The following is an 18,547-nucleotide window of genomic DNA, read 5'->3' as shown; positions in this document are numbered from 1 at the left end:
CAGAATCATCGAATGGTTTGGGTTGGAGGGGAACTTCAAAGGTCATCCAGTTTAAACTTTCCTGCCTGGGGATTGGCAGGGAACCTTCCACTAGACCAGGTTGCTCAAAGCCCCATCCAGCCTGACCTTGAACACTGACAATGATGGGGCATCCACAGCTTCTCTGGGCAACCTCTTCCCGTGCCTCACCACCCTAATCATAAAAAAATTTCTTCCTTGTGTCCAGTCTAAATCTACCCTCTTTCAATTTAAAGCCATTACCAGTCATCCTGTCACTGAGTGGGGGGGTTGATCTTGGCCTGCTGCCAGGTGCTCACCCCAATGCTCTATCAGCCTATCCTCCCCCAGCACGGCAGGGAAGGAGAAAATAAGATGGAAAAATAAGAGACCTGTGGTTCACAATAAAGGCAGTTTAATATAGAAAAAGCAAAGGCTGCACAAGGAAACCAAAGAAAACAGTAATTTATTTATTCTCTATTTTTCATCAGCAGGCAGTCATTGTAAAAATGAGGAATCAAGGGTTGTAACATGGGGTCCTGCTTGTGCTCCCAGCCTAGTGGCACCTTTATTGCTGGCAGAAGCAAAGGCGTTTGAGGTAGTGCCAACTTCTGCCTTCTTTCTGGTACACATACACAAGCTAGATGAAAAATGAAGGCAACCCCCTTTTGATAGCAATTTGGGAACCCAGGTGGGACTCTGTGGGCTCCCCACCTGGTGAGTGTGGTGATGGCATATGACAGAGCCAGTACTGGGTGAGTTCACCCAACTGTCCTTGCAAGATCCACGCTCCCTGGAAAGGTACTAAAACTGGGGACAGCATCAGTCATTGGGGGGCTCAATAGGGAAGGTAAAATGGGGTTCACTGGTGACAGAATTTTGGGGAAACTAGAAGAAAATTGACAGTACTTCAAGGACTCCCATCAAGCTGGATGTAATTCTGTGTCAGGATGAGTGGCTGGAACTCTGGAGGGGAGATCCTCTGAGCACTGGCCCTGGGGAAGTTCTTTTGATATGAGTCAGCTGACCTTCCCTCCTCATATGTGATGCAGTGTAAGGCAGAATTGCCTTGTGCGGCAAATCCCTGCTCACTACTCCCCATCACCTTCTAGTCCGTCACAAGGAAAGCTGGAAATCATTTCCAAGATCTGTTGCTCCATCCCCTCCCCAAGGACAGAGGTGCAGCTGGCAGGCCTAGTGAGGATCCTGGAAAAGGAGAAGGAGTATGGTGTGCAATGGTTGAGGAAGAAGCAACACCTGCATGGGCTTTGTTTTCTAGGAGGAATAACAGGATAAGACCAGGAACACTGTCTCACCAAAAAAAAAAAAAAAGCAGCCTGTGGAAGAACTGGCAAACTGGTAACAGTGGACAAGGAGAAGGCTGAGGGACTCAATGAATTTTCTGCCTCAGTTTTCACCGGCAACCTCTCCTCCCACACCTCTTGAGTGGATGGCTCTCAGGGCAGGGGCTGGGGAAGCAGAAGATCAGGGTCAAGAGCACCTGAGGAACATGAACATACCTAAGTCTGTGGGACCTGCTGAGATGTGTCCCAGAGTCCTGAGGGAATTGGCTGGTGTAGTTACCAAGCCACTCTCCATGGTATTTAAAGTCATGGAAGTCAGGTGAAGCCCCAGGTGACTGGAAGCAGCCTATGGAAGAAACAATGGGCGAAATGCACCCAGGTGCACAGGCAGCAAGCACAGGGAATGTCCTCGAGCATAGGCTCCTCCAGGTGCCTCCAGTGTGAGCAGCAATTGCCGGTGGGATTCTGTGGGATTTGTAGGGCCGAGCAGCAGGATGCACATTCCGAACCACCTTAATGGGCAGTGCTTGCTCACAGGACACCAGCTGCAAGACCTGCAGAGCTAGTTCAGGCTGGGGAAGGGACATGGGGACACTCTGGAAAACCCTGGCCAAGCCCAGCCTATTCATCCATCTTAGTTCCAGGGTGTGAACGCAGGGGCAGCTGTGGGTTCACAGTGCCCTGCAAACATCCTTTCTTGACACATGACAGTCTCTTGGGCAGTGGCACTTGCCTGGCCTCTGCTCCCCATGGTAAGGACATGCACAGAACCAGCCCTGACAGGAGTGTCCCCATCGCTGCCACCGCCAATGGTGCTCTGACATGGCAGAGTTGCCCTCCAGAAAGCCCCGGGACTTTTCTTGGACTCTGCAGGGGCCCACATGGGGACTTTATTGCCCTCCAGAGTGCTCTAAGGCCTCACCTGGGCTTTGCTGGGACATGTTGGAGGCCCCTGCTCCCCTCCACAGGTCTTCCCATTCTAAAAAACTCTAAACATCCCCAAAAATCACTTTTAATTAGAAATTCACTTTTGTAGATAATCTGAAGGTTGGTATAGGTTACATTTATTTAAGCTTTTTAGCCCCATCTAGATCATCTTCCTTCAAAATAGGACAAAATAGGAGGGCAGCACAGGAATCCAACCGGCCTCAGCAAAGCCCACATGAGATCCTGAGTCACTATGGAGGGTAATTAGTGGCCTTTGCAGGGTGTCTGCCCAGAGCTGGATGCAGCACTGCAGGTGGGGTCTCACCAGAGCAGAGCAGAGGGGCAGAATCCCCTCCCTCACCCTGCTGCCCACAGGGCTTTGGATGCAGCCCAGGGCACATTTGGCCTTCTAGGCTGTGCATGCACAGTGACAGCTCATGTCCACTAAACCATCCACCAGTATTCCCAAGTTCTCCTCTGGGCTGCCCTCAGTCTATTCAGCCCCCACTCTGCATAGGTACTGTGGATTGCCCCAGCCCAGGTGCAGGACTTTGCACTTGACCTTGTTGAACTTCATGGGGTTCACGTGGGCCTCCAACCTGTCCAGTTCCTTCTGGACAACATCCCTTCCCTCAAGTGACTCACTTGCAGCATTCAGCTTGCCGTCATCCTCAGACTTGAGGAGGGTGCATGGTGTGGTAGCAGAGTTTATCTGAGCCCTTCCCTTGCCACAGATGGACAGGGCAGGTCAGCACCTGCCATGGCCTTCATGACAGTTTCTGCAGCTGTCTATAGACATGCTGCCCTTTATCACTAAGTGATCATGCTTGTGGGGACCTGTTAGGATTTTTAGCATTACTCATTGCTGAAATTGTAAACTGACTGTTTTCCATCAAGACTGAAATTTCATTCACTTGATGTTCAAGTTCAGATGTTGTCTGAACCAACACAAGCTGTTTTCCTCATCCAGCTGAAATTAACTCACAGTGGTCCTTCTGGATTACTAGCTTGACCCTTACCTACTATTCATTAGCTGTGTTCTCCAAAACTTTTTTAGGCAAACTGTCTTGGCCCACAGAGATGAAAAGAGATCCTTCATGCATGGTCTGAGGAAATGAAGGTCTACAGACTTCTCCCCACATCCCCCTCTGTACCACCCCAGCTGGGCCACAACAGGATCAGTGAACTGAATCACATTTAGAAGGAAAATCTTAATTACTCTGTTAGGACACTTTAATTCTGTTCTTGTTGATTTCAGAAGAAACAAAATATGTTTCTTCATCTGGGCTTTGACTGCATAGGACTCATTCAGCTTTTGAAAGAGAAGAGAGTAAGGTGTACAGGGCAAGAGAATATGAAGAAAAAAGTATTCTCTTTTATTTGAATGGTTGCTATATTCAGATAATTAAGTAGAATTATCATAGGCATGAAAATCAAATTTCCCTTCTCCCCAAGGAATCCAAAAAATGTTGCTATGTACAGAATTTACAATTATATGCAATAGTTGATTATTATTATGGACTCCAAAATTTGGTATTACTGGTTAAAACACCCATACTGAAGCTAGAGCAGGATGTGTCCATCCTGTACCTTTCATAATGTTCTTTAAAACTTTACAGGTATGCTTCCAAAATGATTGCTCTTCCAAGGATGAGAAACCTTCTTCACCTGCATACAATTTTCATCATCCACAGTCTACATAATTAAATTGTATTCCATTTTGAGCAGGTGAGAAGTCAAGGAAAACAGGCCAAAAGTGCAAGTGTGTTTAGGGTTCTGTTTTCTGTTGGAGGCAGATGAAAGATGATACAAAGCGGGTGTGGAAAAAAAAATATGTACTGATAAATCAACAGCTGTTAGGCATCTTGGTAACTTTGGACAGAAATCCTTTGTTTCATGGATTTTCTTACTTTTGCTTACAGAAGCTTCCTTAGTTTTCATGGATTATTTGGCAGAAGGTTTTTCTGGTTTGGTTCAAGCTGCTGAACCTCTGTAACTCCCTTTTTAACTGTAGTCCATGGGCACTACAGACACCCGGTTTATCTTTAAAAATTAGAGGCCATGAAGAACTCGGCAATGTCTCTAACTTCATGTTCAATCAGATGACCACAGAGACAACTGCAAAGATCCATGTGCAATTAAATGAATTGGAACTCAGTCCTGGTGTGTTACTAGTAGGACTTTGCTTCTTTAACTCAGCTTCATTTTCCAGTCTGAACCTTCACAGCTGCTCTGCAATAAGGAAAGTTGCCCTGAGCTGGTAGGATTGGAGGTTTGTAACCAAGTGTGCTGGGACACACCTGTGTTGCTGACGAGTGGAAGTGAACGTACTGTGAATGTAAGGTGTCTTCTGTAATGTTGGTTTCAGTCCATGTTACGGGTACCCTTCCTAATAATCCTTGGGAACAGCCATCCTTGCTGTGCAGCTCAAGCAGAGAGAGCTCTGAGACAGTGCTATGGCGGGACCTGTGCTTCCCTGCCAGCCTGAAGGGAGTCCCCCCAAATCAAGATTAAGGTTTGATGACAGAACAAAGGTAGCCTGCTGCCGCCAGCACATCTCTGTTTGCCACAGAAATAGCAGCATTCAGTCTCCTTATTCAAGTGCATAAAATGCATAGTAATAAACTGTGCCTTTTCCCCTTTCAGTTGCCTGGACATAAGAAAAACAGTTACTATCCTTCTGGTACACAAATATGCCGCCAGGGGCAGGTGATAGGCAGCAGCAGTTGCACTGTGAGCAGCATTATTCAGATGTGTTCTTCCTGGGATCCTGATGCACCTGAGGTTCACACATTAGCAGCCTTGGCTTTTTAATCAGGGAAATGAAGCATCCATAAGCAACAAAACAAGAGGCTTGAAATCATCCTCATTTGTATTACACCGAATTTCTATATTCATCAGTACACAAGCGATTGCTAAACAGGTCCTCACTACATTTACTTACATTTCCAAACAAGGTGGTTATTATGCAAACAGGTTAGCTTTGTGAAGGCATCTCCAGGATGAGCTTAACCCTGTCCTGTTTGGTTCCTCTTGCCTGAGCCTTATAGGTCTGTAAATGTTCATGTTGTTATAGGGAACTGTGGAGTTTTCGGCCATGTAGTGTGGTTGATAGTAGCTAGGCTGGATGGCCTTCTGTGGAGGCGGGGGAGTGAATGAGACATAGCTGTGGAAGGAATTGACTCGGTGGAGAGGTGACTGGGGGGTGAAGTTGCTGTTGAATATGAGATTTCTTGGGGTCTGCTTGCTCTGGTGGGTGCTGCCAGCTGAGAGGCTGCTGAAGGGGTCGGAGAGGGTGTTGGCGCTTTCCTCGTCGCTGAAGGGGAGGCTGCGCGGGGGGGCCCAGCTCCTGCTGAACAGGAAGGGGAGGCTGCGCGGCGGGGACTTGGGGCCCCGCACGGGCTTGGACAGCGCGTACAGGTGCCGGAACTCCTCGTCAAACAGCTCCACGACCTGGCCCGTGAACTTGGAGAGGAGGTTGCGGTGAACCTGGCCACACAACCACGTGAAGCTGGAAGCAGAGACAAGGTAAGGGTTAGAGTTAACGCCGGCCATCAGGAACTGCAGATCCCCCGCAGGGGTGATGCGAAAGGCAAATGTGTTTTACTGCTGAAGCTTCTTGTCTAAACACAGGATGAAGATGGTGTCGCAGTTGAATTTCAGGTCAGTTCACATCAGTGCTCTCTGACTTGGATCAATCTTTGTTATTGCAGCTGCCTCTAAAACCTTCAAGAAACCTTGTAAAGTTATGCAACCCCCTAAAGCGAGTAGTGATCCAGATCCACTGCAGGGATAAATGTCAGATACAACACCCAAGGTTTGGGTGTCTGTTCCATGGAAAGGAGTTTAGATCCCTGTTTTGGGGACCTCTCTTCCATGCACAGTGCTTAAATTCAGGTCTTGCCATGTCTTATCTGCACACACATAAACTGTACCTTGTACCCAGCAGCATGCCATGCCACTTGGTAACTCTCAGCCACCCCAAGTGACTTCAAAAAGACTAGGAAAAAAGAACCATCCTTTGTTTTCATTTTTCCATAATCTTTCTGCATTGATCAAGAGGAACACATAAAACCCCAACCTTCCTGTCATGTCCCACATCACAAAACAGCTGCCACACCTGACAAACGCTTATTTTCTCCAGAGAAAATTAAATTATAAATATTTCCTACAGCATTTCCAAAAATAAGTGTAATACTTTGCTATAAAGTAAGGGAGAAATGCCACAATAGTTTTAGTCCAGAGACACACTTTAGGATAACCCACAGCTTTTAAATTATTTTTCTTTTATGTGCTTCCCTAATCCACTCAGCAAACAGAAATTTGTGCTTTTACAAAACCACAAGCCAGCTTGATTGTGTTGTGCAGGCTGCCATGTCTGAGCAGCAGCAGCACCAATAAAATGAACACAGTTGAGAGAATGAAATGTAATTACTGCCTGAGCTGACCAAGGCTTGAGCTGTGCAGCAGAGGATACAGAGCAGCAGTGGATTTGAACCTGGGGTTATCCTATGTTGGTAAAACTCTGCCATGGTTATTCCAGCGTGACTTTATTAGCTACGCTGGATTTGCACCAGGACTGCTGAGAGCCAGATTTGGCTGTAGGTGTGTGCACTTAAAATCATTTCTTGTCATGTTTTGATAAAACTCCTGTGAAGCTCAGTGGGACTGACAGCCTGAGCTGATACTGAGGCAGTAAGACAGACAATTTACATCTGCTTGTCCAGAGCACTCCTAAAGAGAGTTGGGTTTGAGGTACACAGTGGTTTTATACTGTTGCTTCAGGAGCAAGGGGAGGAGTGAAGAAATCAGTAGTTCAATGCCACTGGGCACCTAAAATTAAATATATACTGTACATTTTATGATTGGACATGAAAACACCCTGTAAGGTACCAGAATACAGGTACTTCTCATCCACTGTGTTCAAATCATTCTAAATATGGACAAAACCTTGGAAACCAAGGTAAAGAGCACAGCAAGCTAACTCCCTGCTGGGTGCATAACATCTGCTCTGCCAGCTCAACATTGCCTTTATTCATTAAGCAGTGCTCTCTAAACCTTTGTATGTCCTTCATCTAACTGTTAAAGAGACAACTGGTCAAGAATAAATACAAAAATGCACACAATTATTCTAGGATACCTACAATGAAGGTTACAAACTCATGAAAGGGCTGAGGTCTAAAGTGGCATATTTATACTTTATGCAGTAGAGATACACCTAGTTTATAAAAGAAAATTTAGACAGAAATAAAAATCAATTACGCATGTAAATGGCTTTTAAAAGCCTAACAAAACCAGAGGAAAAATCCTATTCTGCAGAATTTTGATAATTTACTCCTACATGTAGCTTCCTGAAGTACCCGACGGACAAATACTAGTTTGTGGATCTCTGTAAACAGAGAAAGTTAGAACTAATGAATAGCCCAGAGAGTCTCCAGGAACTGATGGCAAATGGGTCAGCTCAAAGTTACAAGGTAAGATACTTGTGATTTTAAACAAATGATTGTGGACTTGTCGTGTAGTGCGTCACAACAATTTACATTCTGTGCACTTTGCTGGAGAACAAAACAGAATTTGGCATAAAAGACTTAACAGGTTTTCATTGGCTTAATTCGAAGAGAAAATGCATTGCTTAGGTTTTAGGCCATGTTTTGCTCCTTAGTTTACAATTCTGAGTCCTCTTTTGGGACAGGCTCAGAGAAGTCTGTTGTCATCACCTGCCCAGAGGGATCATTTTTCTCCCAAGCTTTTTTGATTGAGGCCCATCAAAAGAAGAGAAAGCACAAAGAAATGATGCCTGGCTTGGGGCCAACGCTGTATCACAAATTCAGTCATTGATAGATACTTCTCAGCCATCTTTCCAGGGCTTTGTCCTATGTCCTGTTATGGAGCCTCTCATTTATGATTGTCTCAATCAAATCCCACCTCTCCTGTTCAACACTGGACTTGTTATTTATAAAGAGTGTCCTCTGCATTGCTGGAGCTGCAGTTTACTGGGGATGTTCTCATCCCTGTGTTTGCAGTGCTGCAGCAACATGCAGCACATCCACGTGGAATCTGAAACAGAAGGCAGGACTGGGGTTTTCAGCTGGGCTCAGATTTGGGTTAACCTACATGTTAGTGTTGCCTGCTGTGGATAACCTGTGTGGGAGAAACCTGTCCCACCTGAACTCATGCTCCTGGCAAAGCATGTCCATGTTAGTTGTTACTGACTTAGAAGAGGCCAGTGGCTTTCAGAGTAGCAGCCACGGAGATACAGCCCTGGGGTTCAAGGTCTGTGCTTTCTGCTGTTCTCATTTTGCCTTCCTTAGGAATGCTGAGTTCATGCACTAATTTCAAATTCATTACAAAAACCAGAATAACAGTTATAGGACGAGATAGAGTTACATAGAGACAGCAAAAAGAAATACTGCATCCTAACCCCTCACCATAGACATTGGCAATAAAAATTGAGAGTAAAACTGTAACTTAAACCACTCATGCCTGCACTTCTGCTAACGTGTGTGAACAGCCTTCAGAAGCTTCTCATCTGCAGTCTGCCCCATGCAGCAGGACCACACCCACAATGACCCATGCAGTGATTTTTTAATGTTCTTTTAAAAAACACTCCAGAGCTGGAGATGTCACAGACTCAGGGGTGGTTCCTTTGCCTCTAATTAATTGCTGGCTTCAGTCTTTGTTATCCATTAGGCAAATATATTCTGTCCTGAAAAACTTTGTGAAACAGTGAGACTGGTCCCTTTTAGAGCAGTATGTCCTGAAGGGCTATTTTATTTCCTCAGCCTGTTCCCCCCACCACTACTACAACATCATGCAGAGCTCAGCGCTTAGGTGAAATTTGGTGTTGTATTTTAAAATCTTTGTATCAGTTTTAAGATCCACACTGATGTGATTTCCAGCAAATGCATTGCAGAAGAGTTTGGGTCTGTTTCACTCAATATCATTCTTGTTTATACCTGAAGAGATTGGTGGATAAGATTTAGGCATAACAAAAATCTTTCAGATTAATAAAGTGAGAGCTAGCAAGAAATACCACATACTGGTAAGTCGGCCATAACCCATGTGAATTGCGAACTGGTGCTGAGCATGCTGAAGTTAAATATTTTTTTATAGTTTTAAATAGATTTGTTCTTCACCACCCTCTGTTTGCTTGCTGGATATGGAATTACATAGTTTGACAAGGTTCTTGAGATTAGAAGATTTTCAACAGCAGTAGAGAAAGACCGAAGTGACTGCACAGGACTTCAAGTGTTTTTAGTTTTTTTGGTATTGAAAGAGAAGTCAAAAGGAAGCTTCTTGCTCAAAGAAAATAGATTTTGTTCTGTCCTTCTGCCACACGTCCTTCACTTCTACTCTATACAAATCTGCTGTTTCATTTCAACACATCTTTGATGAGGGATTAAAAAACACCCAAAGTAACAAGAAAACAAAAGAACAGTCAATAAAAAAACCCCAGCCCTGAGTGTCCACTTATTTTTGTCTGATGGTTCATTTGGAAATGGAATGAAAAGTGGATGCCTGTCTTTGTGTACGTCTGAGCTCCTGCAGCCCAACCCCACATATTCACCTTTTCCTTCCTTACTATAGTTCTGTAATCTTCCTGGTGGCACAGTTTTATCAGACCAGAGGCATTTAAGCTTCCAAATCATAAACTGAGATTAAGAAAAACAATCCCATCCTTTAATTTCAATAATCACCTCTTGTATTTTTGTACCTGGATTTCCAGGATACACTTGGTCATTTGTGAAACTTATCTATGTAGGCATGATGCTTAGAAACTTCATTTATTTGATGCAAGCTCAGAGTCTCCTGAAATTCCCTGACCAGAGAATCTAGGATCTTAATTAAAAATTCGGTTGTTGAGACGCTATATCCACTACCTGAAATAATTATAGCAGCACAAACAAAACAAACAAACAAACAAAGAAAATTTTTAAAAAGGGAAAAAATGAAGGTACAGCAGTTATATAGATATATACTGCCTACCTCTTAATGAAACACAAGGAAAAACAGTAAATCTCTCAAGTATTTGTTTTACCTTTAATCACTAAATTTGTCACATGAAGAACAAATCCTCAGATAAACTGAGTGACATATGCTACATTAAGGGATCCCAAGGGAGACAGAAATATATCATGTCTCATGATCACACCATCTGAGAACCCAAACAATGAGGAAAGCATAATATTAAGCTGTACACATTTCTAGTTTTGCCCCAGGGCTGCACTGGCAAAGTTGTTTACATTAGTTTCTGAACATTTAAATTAAAACCCATGCTCCATAAAGAACTAATAGCACCTTTAAAGCAAGTTAAATCGATTTTTGAAAAATGGCACGTATTTGAAAACACGGGGTGGTTTTTGTTAAACTAAAGCTTCTTACCCGTACAAAAATTTCCATGGCACTTTTTTGGGAAGAAGTATTAAAAATCATAGAAGAGTACCTAGACATGAACTGCAGTGGCTTATCTCACCTGTAGGATCCAGAGAGCACGTATCTCCAGTCAGATATAAGAAATTTTTCTTGTATTTGTCCTGAAAATTTCCTGCCTGATTTGGCACAGTAAACCTCTCCAGTAACACTGCGGACTGAAATATTCTGTAAATAAAAATAAAATTAAGTGTATTAAATTTCTTTTTAATTAAAAATCAGACAGGGAGGGCCCTTCCCCCCTACTGCCTTTAGCTCTTCACTGCCCCAATATCAAGTTTCTTCATGGACTCTCTGCTGTGATATTTGAAGGTTTGTGTCCAGAGGAAACCTAGCCAAGGTCTCTCACTTGCCACAGGGTCAGTTGTTTCACTGGGGATATAAACCTGCATGGACGCTCATGCAGGTGGAGCTGTGCTGCGTAACTGACCCTACCCCAGCCAAAAGGAGCGTGGGATGTGTCCATAGCTGGGAGCAGCCCGTTGCCTCCACTGACACCCCCAGCACAGTTTGCTGTAGCTGTACGCCCTTGATTTACATTGGCTGTGGCACGACACAGCAGGGCAAAACCTCTGTTCCTCCAATCCATCTGGGCCTGCAAGGACACATGTGCTGCTCTTCTGGAGCAGCCCAGACAAATGCTGTCCTTCGGCAACAGATGCAGGTACGCGTGTGAGGGGAGATGCAGGTTGGTTTGGCCCACGGGATGCTCTACACTGTCCTCATACCTGAGCCAGTGCCTTTCAGGCCCTGACTGCTGCCCACACACACACTTTGCAGAATCAAGGCCTTAGTGAATGAGTGGCACCAAGGATTTGACTTGCACATTGTGGAAGCCTATGTGCTGTAGCAGCAGACTTACAATAAATAGCACAGGCTTGTTCTTCCTTAGGAGTGAGGGTTTACAGGCATGCAAACAGTTATGAACATGCATTATAATTTCAGCTTCTTTATATATTTAGGATGGAATTCAGATGTTGAAAAACAGGTGTCTGGTGCATGCAAGATGCCCTTCAGGTCTCCTGTGTGCCCACAGCTGCTGTTCCAGAGGTCTGTGGCCTCTGCAGTATCACCCGTCCCCAGGGAGATGCCACAGATGCTCTACAGCATCTCAAGCAACAACTGAAATAATCCCTAGGAGGGGTTCTTTTAAAGCCAGCTCCCTCTGACAGAGATGAAGGCAGATTAAACTAACAGCCATTATCAGAAACAACCCAGCACAACCCAGCTATGGCCATGCAAAAGAGTTTTGTCCATCTCCCTGTGGCTGCCAGATCACAGCTGCTACACAGCTATTAAACAGAAGCAGCTCTAATGCTTGTGTTAGAAACTCTATTAGGAAACTTAAGCCCTGCTTTAAGACTTCGGGGCCAAGATTAGTTTCATCTGGGGACCTAATAGAAATGCCTACCTTCCTATAATATCTGTGGGAAAACATAGGCATCTTCAAAGAGGAACTGGGTGCACTAATGCTACCTCAGGAAATCTCTTGCTCCCTTTTAATTAGAAGGTGGATTGACCCTAGCATAACCATGCTTCTAGCTCAGAATGCCTGCAGTTAGGCAGACAAATCTCAGCCTAAGAGCTTCACAGAGCCACAGTACCTTGAATAGATCCTCAGAAATTTGCAACTTGTCGCACATCTCCGAGAAAAGATCTATACTGCCATGATCCAGCAGCAGGTAGACAAAGACCATGCGCTTGTTAGCTGCCTCCAGGAGGTCACAGAGAATCTCAGTGTCTGTGAACACATCCATCACGATAGCTAACACCTTCAGAAAAAGAGCAGAGGCATTAGCAGAGTCAATTTATATAACTTAAGATTGCTATGAGGATACTGTGATGCAGTTTATTTGTTTAAAAAAGTATTCCAGTAAACACAAATATTCACGGTTATATGTGGTTATTTTTTCTGGTTTTCTCCCTAAGTGCCTGAATCACAAAATTGATGAAACACATTGCTTCATTGTTTTATTGCTCATATAAAGCCAATATAACACACAACATATAACCCAAGATGACCCATGAATTTGTAGGTGAGATTTCGGCACTAGGAAATATATTGAAATACTGATCGGAGAATAATAAGGATGTAGCTAAAATAAAAGACCATAGCCCTTGCCAAACGGCTCACTAGGTGTCACAATCCACATGTATTCAGCAAGAACCCCTGGATGATGCTTTCTCTGTTATGATTTACACCTGGACAGCCCTGGCTTTAAAGCCTCACCCTGTTGTTGATCATCAGCTCCATCTGTAACTTTTTAAAAACACTAATTTATAAACTAACTGTTACAATTTGACCACACATCCATGCTCCCCAATTCACAGCTGGCAGAACAGTGTGTAAAAGTCTCAGGTCTCGGCATAAAAGCCCTGACAGCTATTTAAGTGCACAGCCTGCAGCCAGTGTGGATTAAGGGAACTGTAAATGTAATATAAAACCAGTTCCATTCTAGAAAGTGCTGTCTTGTGTGATGTCTGCTATTGCCCATGGAAGGGGTCAGTTTAGCCCAGCTGTTACCTGACATCTTCAGGAGGTGCTTGTTTCTGCACTGACTGGAGAGGGAACCTTTGATAACTGTGCTCATGGGATATTACCTTCAATCAAAACAAACTTTACAGCATCTCTCTAGATCTGTCTTACTACTTGATGCCAGCTTGCACTGCATCTTCCTCCAAAGCCTATGCCCACACCTAACAGCAAGCTTATTCCCCTTGCCACCATGAGGATATCTTACATGACCAGGCACATCCTGTGCAGCCAGCATCCTCTTCAGGCAGCCAAACTATTTGTGGAGCCATGAGGATCCCACACCTTCCTCCAGCTGCCAAGGCCTGGTGCTTCAGAAAGAGCTTTGCCTTGGCTAGGTAAGCACAATTATGTCCAATATCTCACATCCACACTTCCTGTTAACACCCAGCTCCAGACCATTCTCTCTGGTACTGCTTTTCACCACCTGTTCCCAATTTATATTTCTGCACCTGACTTTCCTCTTTTACTTGCAGTACTTCTCATTTCTTTTGCCCAAATTTCATTTTGTGATTTGCACCAGTTCCGCAAATGTGTTAAGATTGTAGTATCACTTGCCAATACCTTTCAGTTTGAGATCATCCATAAACACAGTCTTTATTCTGTTATTTAATTTTTTAGTGCATATATCAAATACTAGGCTATCCAGGATGGACCCTTACCAGATGCTAATTAATAATTGGTGCCATTGGAAAACTGTGCTCAAAAAGCAGTTGACAAATTTATACTGTTAGTGTTGCTTCAGCACACTCTTGTAATGTAAATTAGATGATTAAGAAGGTCATGTGAACCATAGGTTTATATTACATTTCCCAGTTTCTCCCCTACAAGTTATCTCCTCTTGGGATAGAAAATTGGTCTGGCTTCATATTTTACCTGATATGTATTTTATTATTCCAGAGACATTTCTTCTGTTTCTGCATCTTTCTGATGCCTCCAACTTGAAATGACTGATCTATAATTCCCCTGATGTAGTAAGCACTTGTAGGATTTGAGAGAGCAGTTGCCACCGGGGATCCTTCTCCCCTGCCATTACACTCTGTGTTACCAGGCCCAGCACCTGCCCTTGCAGGGAATAACAAAGCGGAAGGAATCCTCTGGCTCCAGAGGCTCAGAAGCCTGTGCTGGGCAGCACTATTACATCCTGGCTTGGCTCCTGACCATTCCTGGGTGAAACTGCTGCTGCTCTTTTGAATTTATATAAGGGGAGAACACCTGGATGATGGTAAATACAGCCCTGAAGTATCTTTTTTTTTTTTTTTTTCCCCCCAGGAAAACAAAAGAGCTGCTATAACACACATGACAATGGATTTCTGTCACCCCTCCAGCTGCTCAGTTTCTGGTTTCCCAGAGTGTGGGCAGCCTGGCTTTGGCTTGTGGCTGGCACCTCTGTGGCCCCCATCACCTGTATGTAGCCAGGGGTCCTCATCTGCACCTTTCCCATGTGCCAAGTTACACTGCACAGTCTCTGTATGGACCCCACATGACATTTTAACTGATACAGGCAACATATTAGGGATGAAAGCTCTATTTTCTGAATAATTTCCTTCCTCTGGGGATGGCTCCTGACATACCAGCCATACCTGCCTTTCTTTGGCCTCCCCTTCACCCACATCTTCCACAAATCCCCTTGAACAACTGGGATTGTTCCATGGCTGAAAGCTCACTTAGGCTTAATTTTCATTAATCGTGCAGTGGTCTGAATAGATCAAACCATTCTTCTGGGGCTACATGAGAAGGGACAGAGCCAATCCACCCTTTCTACAGCACATTTAATCCACTGGGAGAATGGGAGGTTAGAAGAGAGAAGAGGGAATGCTTTTTTTTTAAGGCACCAACATAGAAAAATGTTGGTGTGAGTTTAAAAAAAAATAAAAAATAGCACTGCCTGTGTTCAACAGCTTCTTCACAGCCACTTTCTAGAGCAAAGCTACACTGCAGCACACAGGGCTGCCTTGGATTAAACACCATGTTCACTTGAGCTTTGTAAGAGGAAGAAGACAACCAAGTGCAGAGAGAACAGCAATTCTCTCCCCATACCTGAGTGGTCTTGTGGATGTACCGGCGTATGATGTCTCTAATGTTGCTGTTCTTCTCTGTTTGGAAATACACAGTGGCGGTGGACTTTTCCTTTAAATAGGGCTTCTCTGCTGTAATCCATGTGTGGAGCAGAGCCGGCTCACTGCAGTCAGAAATGGTGGGGAAATAGGTCCCTGAAGGCAGTGACCCGGCATCGTTCTGCTTTGGCGCAGCTGCCCCGTCGGCAGCTGGCGACTCCTGTGCATAATAAGACTCCCTGGCGTTATCCTTGATGTACTGAGCTTCCACCGAGGAGAGGAAATCCACCTCGCCCTCTTTGCTTAGAGTTTCGAGGTAAGAGTCTGTCCCACCATCCAAGAAGGCGTCGGTGGCCAATCTTATGCTTTCGTTGTGGCTGAAATCCACTTTTGTCAACTTCGGGGACTGGTTCTTGATATCCTCCAGCCTTTTCCTTATCTTGCCCATATGTCTGGGGTGGTTCATGGCTCTTTGTCGCAGCAGCCGATCTGCTGGGCAGGCACCATGCATATGCGTGCCACAGGCAGTGCAATCGTCCTTCTTGTTTGAGGACTGCATTCTGGCATGAAATCGCCTCGGCTGAACGAATTAACTATGAATAAAAATAAAGAGATCTTATTACCACAGGCAAATTCACACTCCCTGAATTTGTCTGTACAATTACCTTCAAAACAAACCTGAAGCTTGCTTCTCGGGTGGTGGTGTACTCCGGCAACAATCTGTTTCCAGATGGGACACAAGCGCAAAGCTGATTAGATTGCTTATCTGAGAGGCACCCACCTCAGCCCCAGGGCATACGAGGGATTCGAGTCAAATTTACCACGGCCGTCGGATTCGATTGTATTTCCCTTCCTGCCGCATCCCGTGAAATATGAGGAAAGCACTCAAGCAAAAGCAGGTAGGCTCCCAAGCATCATTGCACAATCTTCAAAACAGCTTGAGGCTTCTCTGTCTTCCCATAGTATTCGTTAGGGAGAAAAAACAGCTCTGATGTTGAACTGGAACAGAGACAGTAGCCATGTCCATGGCTTCGGAACAGTAAAAAGGGTCATGGGCTCTGTTCTGCACCTACATGCTGCCAGGCAGGCTTAAAAATAGATGTGAACTTCGTCACTGTGCCCCGTACGGAGTATGTTGCTATTACCATAGCCGATTCACTCACTTACTTCTTTAAAGCTTTGTGACTACGCCATCCTATTAAAAGAAAAATACCCCTTCCCAAACATCCTGAATATTACGTGGAGGAAGGGTTGTGAGCTGGCCTCAAAGCATCAGAAATACAAACACTCATCACTTGATTGTGCACATTTAGGGTTGTTTGGTTGGTTTCTTTCTTTTTTTTTTTTTTTTTTTTTCCCAGGCTGCAGCTCCTGGAGTCACGTTGTCCCCGTGGCAGATCTTTGCTGTGTCATTAGGTGCATGGAGGCGCGGGTTGCAGCGGGGTGACAGGCCGGAGCCCGGGGGCAGCCGGGCTGGTCTGACCGAGGAGCGGCGGGCGGGAGCCCATTCCTGTGTGCGTGCCTGGCTGCAGCGCCACGTGTGACACACTTCCCTCACCGGGGCTGGGCTGGCCCTCGCCCCGGCAGCTCGGTGTCCACGCAGCCCTGTGCCACGGCTGCAGAGGGGAGCGCGGGGTCGAGGGGATGTGCCGGCCGGGGCTCTTGGAAGGGGTGAGGGCTGCTGAGGCCGTGTGTGGGCAGGGAAAGGGTCCCGCCGCCCTGCCCTCGGGAGCACGGCTGCCTTCAGGGACGCACAGGGACGGCTTTTCAGGGCGGCCTCACAGATTCTGGGTCTATGCCAGGTGCCTTATGTGGTGGGGAAAAAAAAAATTACACGTTAAGTATGAGACAATATGTACGAAAAGAGAGAAGGGTACGAAATGGCTCGGATATTAATCCCGGAGCGACGGGGGGCAGGACACACCCACGTGGGGCCGAGGGGGGGCGGTGGCGGGGCCGTCCTGAGCTCCTGGGGTGATTTTAAAATCTACACCGTCCCTCCCTCCGCCCCCAACATCCGCCCGCAGCTGCCAGACGCGGCCGAAAGTCACTAATTATCTCCTGACCTGTTCTGCGCAATTAGGCCGAAAATTATGCCATCTAATTACCCTGACATGCAGGACTGTGCCCTGCCAACGCCGATCGGGGCCAGGGACGGCCCTCCCCGCCTCGGCCAGGTTCTCTCATGGTCACCCATGTGAGCTCAGGGTCACTCTGGTCCCCCACATGGTCATGGCGGGGCTTCTCACAGGTTATCCCGTGGGGCCTCACACTGTCACCCTAGCGAAGCCCCGCTGTCATCCTGCGGTCCCACATGATCACGCCGAGCCCCCGCGCGGCCAGCACAGGATCCCGCCCGGTGTGGGCAGAGGAGAGGCCGGGCCGCGCTGCGTCCGCTCTCGGCCGGGAGCGAGGCCGTGGGCAGCATCGAGAGCCCAAACGAAAAAGTTTGGAGCAGCCGCCTCGTTAGCGCAGTAGGTAGCGCGTCAGTCTCATAATCTGAAGGTCGTGAGTTCGATCCTCACACGGGGCAAAGGCGGGCAGCGCTTTTTGGTCGCGGCCGCCTCCCCCGCGCTTTTGGCAGCGACAAACCCGCACGACGCCGCGCTCGGAGGCCGCCGGTCACTTCCACGTCGTGCCTGTCGTGACTTCCGAAGCGGCAGCTCCAGGTCAAGGGCCTGTCTGTCCCGGTGCTGGGCTCACGGGAAGAACTTCTGCGAGTGTTCTACCTTTTGGCAGACTGTTTTCAGCCTCCGAGCCCGTACAGGGGTGTGGGATGGGGAACTGGCTCCTGCGGTGGGCAGTGGGCACACCCGGGGTCAGGCTGGGCACACCCGGGGTCAGGCTGGGCACACCCGGGGTCAGGCTGGGCCCAGGGGCCGCCCCCGTTGCGGGCAGGGCCCAGGAGCTGCGGTGGGGACACGGCAGGACCCCGGCCCCGCGTGCGAGAAACACTCCAGTTCATGCACATTTACAGCTTCAGCGTTTTTACAAACCATAATCACATACACATATGGCCCAAGGTGCAGGCCAAAACCTCCGCGGGTTTGTTATTTCCCTTTAAGTATAGAAATAATTATATGTAAACTTCAAGACAATTACCAGAAAAAGGCAATTTTTCTCATCTACTCCCTTTGCCTCCAAGATGATCCTGGCCTGTTGCATTTTTCTCCCTTTGAAAATGAATGATGCCTCTTTTCCGCACTCTGCTGAGGGCTGCAGTGAGATTTCCATGGACCCTGGCTGCTGCTAATGTGACTCTTTCTAGTTTCAGATGCAGAGGATGCTAAGGCAAGGAT

At 46.3% G+C, this 18,547-nt stretch overlaps 1 protein-coding gene across 1 annotated transcript; it reads right to left on the bottom strand.

The window, feature by feature from the left end:
* Window positions 1-5,192: 5,192 nt before the first annotated feature.
* FAM83A (family with sequence similarity 83 member A) lies at window positions 5,193-16,115 on the bottom strand (the record flags this gene model as incomplete). Its single annotated transcript, XM_082277366.1, has 6 exons — window positions 16,070-16,115; window positions 15,927-15,968; window positions 15,232-15,841; window positions 12,263-12,430; window positions 10,702-10,826; window positions 5,193-5,739 (listed from the first exon to the last, which is right to left on the bottom strand). The coding sequence occupies exons 3-6, from the start codon at window positions 15,805-15,807 to the stop codon at window positions 5,193-5,195; spliced, it is 1,416 nt and encodes a 471-aa protein (XP_082133492.1). The 5' UTR covers window positions 15,808-15,841; window positions 15,927-15,968; window positions 16,070-16,115.
* Between the last annotated feature and the right edge of the window lie 2,432 nt (window positions 16,116-18,547).

Source organism: Coloeus monedula, assembly GCF_965178545.1.
Source record: "Coloeus monedula genome assembly, chromosome: 1".
In the NCBI taxonomy this organism is placed as follows: Eukaryota; Metazoa; Chordata; class Aves; order Passeriformes; family Corvidae; genus Coloeus; species Coloeus monedula.
Note: the sequence above shows the minus strand (reverse complement) of the source record. Positions and strands in the feature narration are given on the sequence as shown.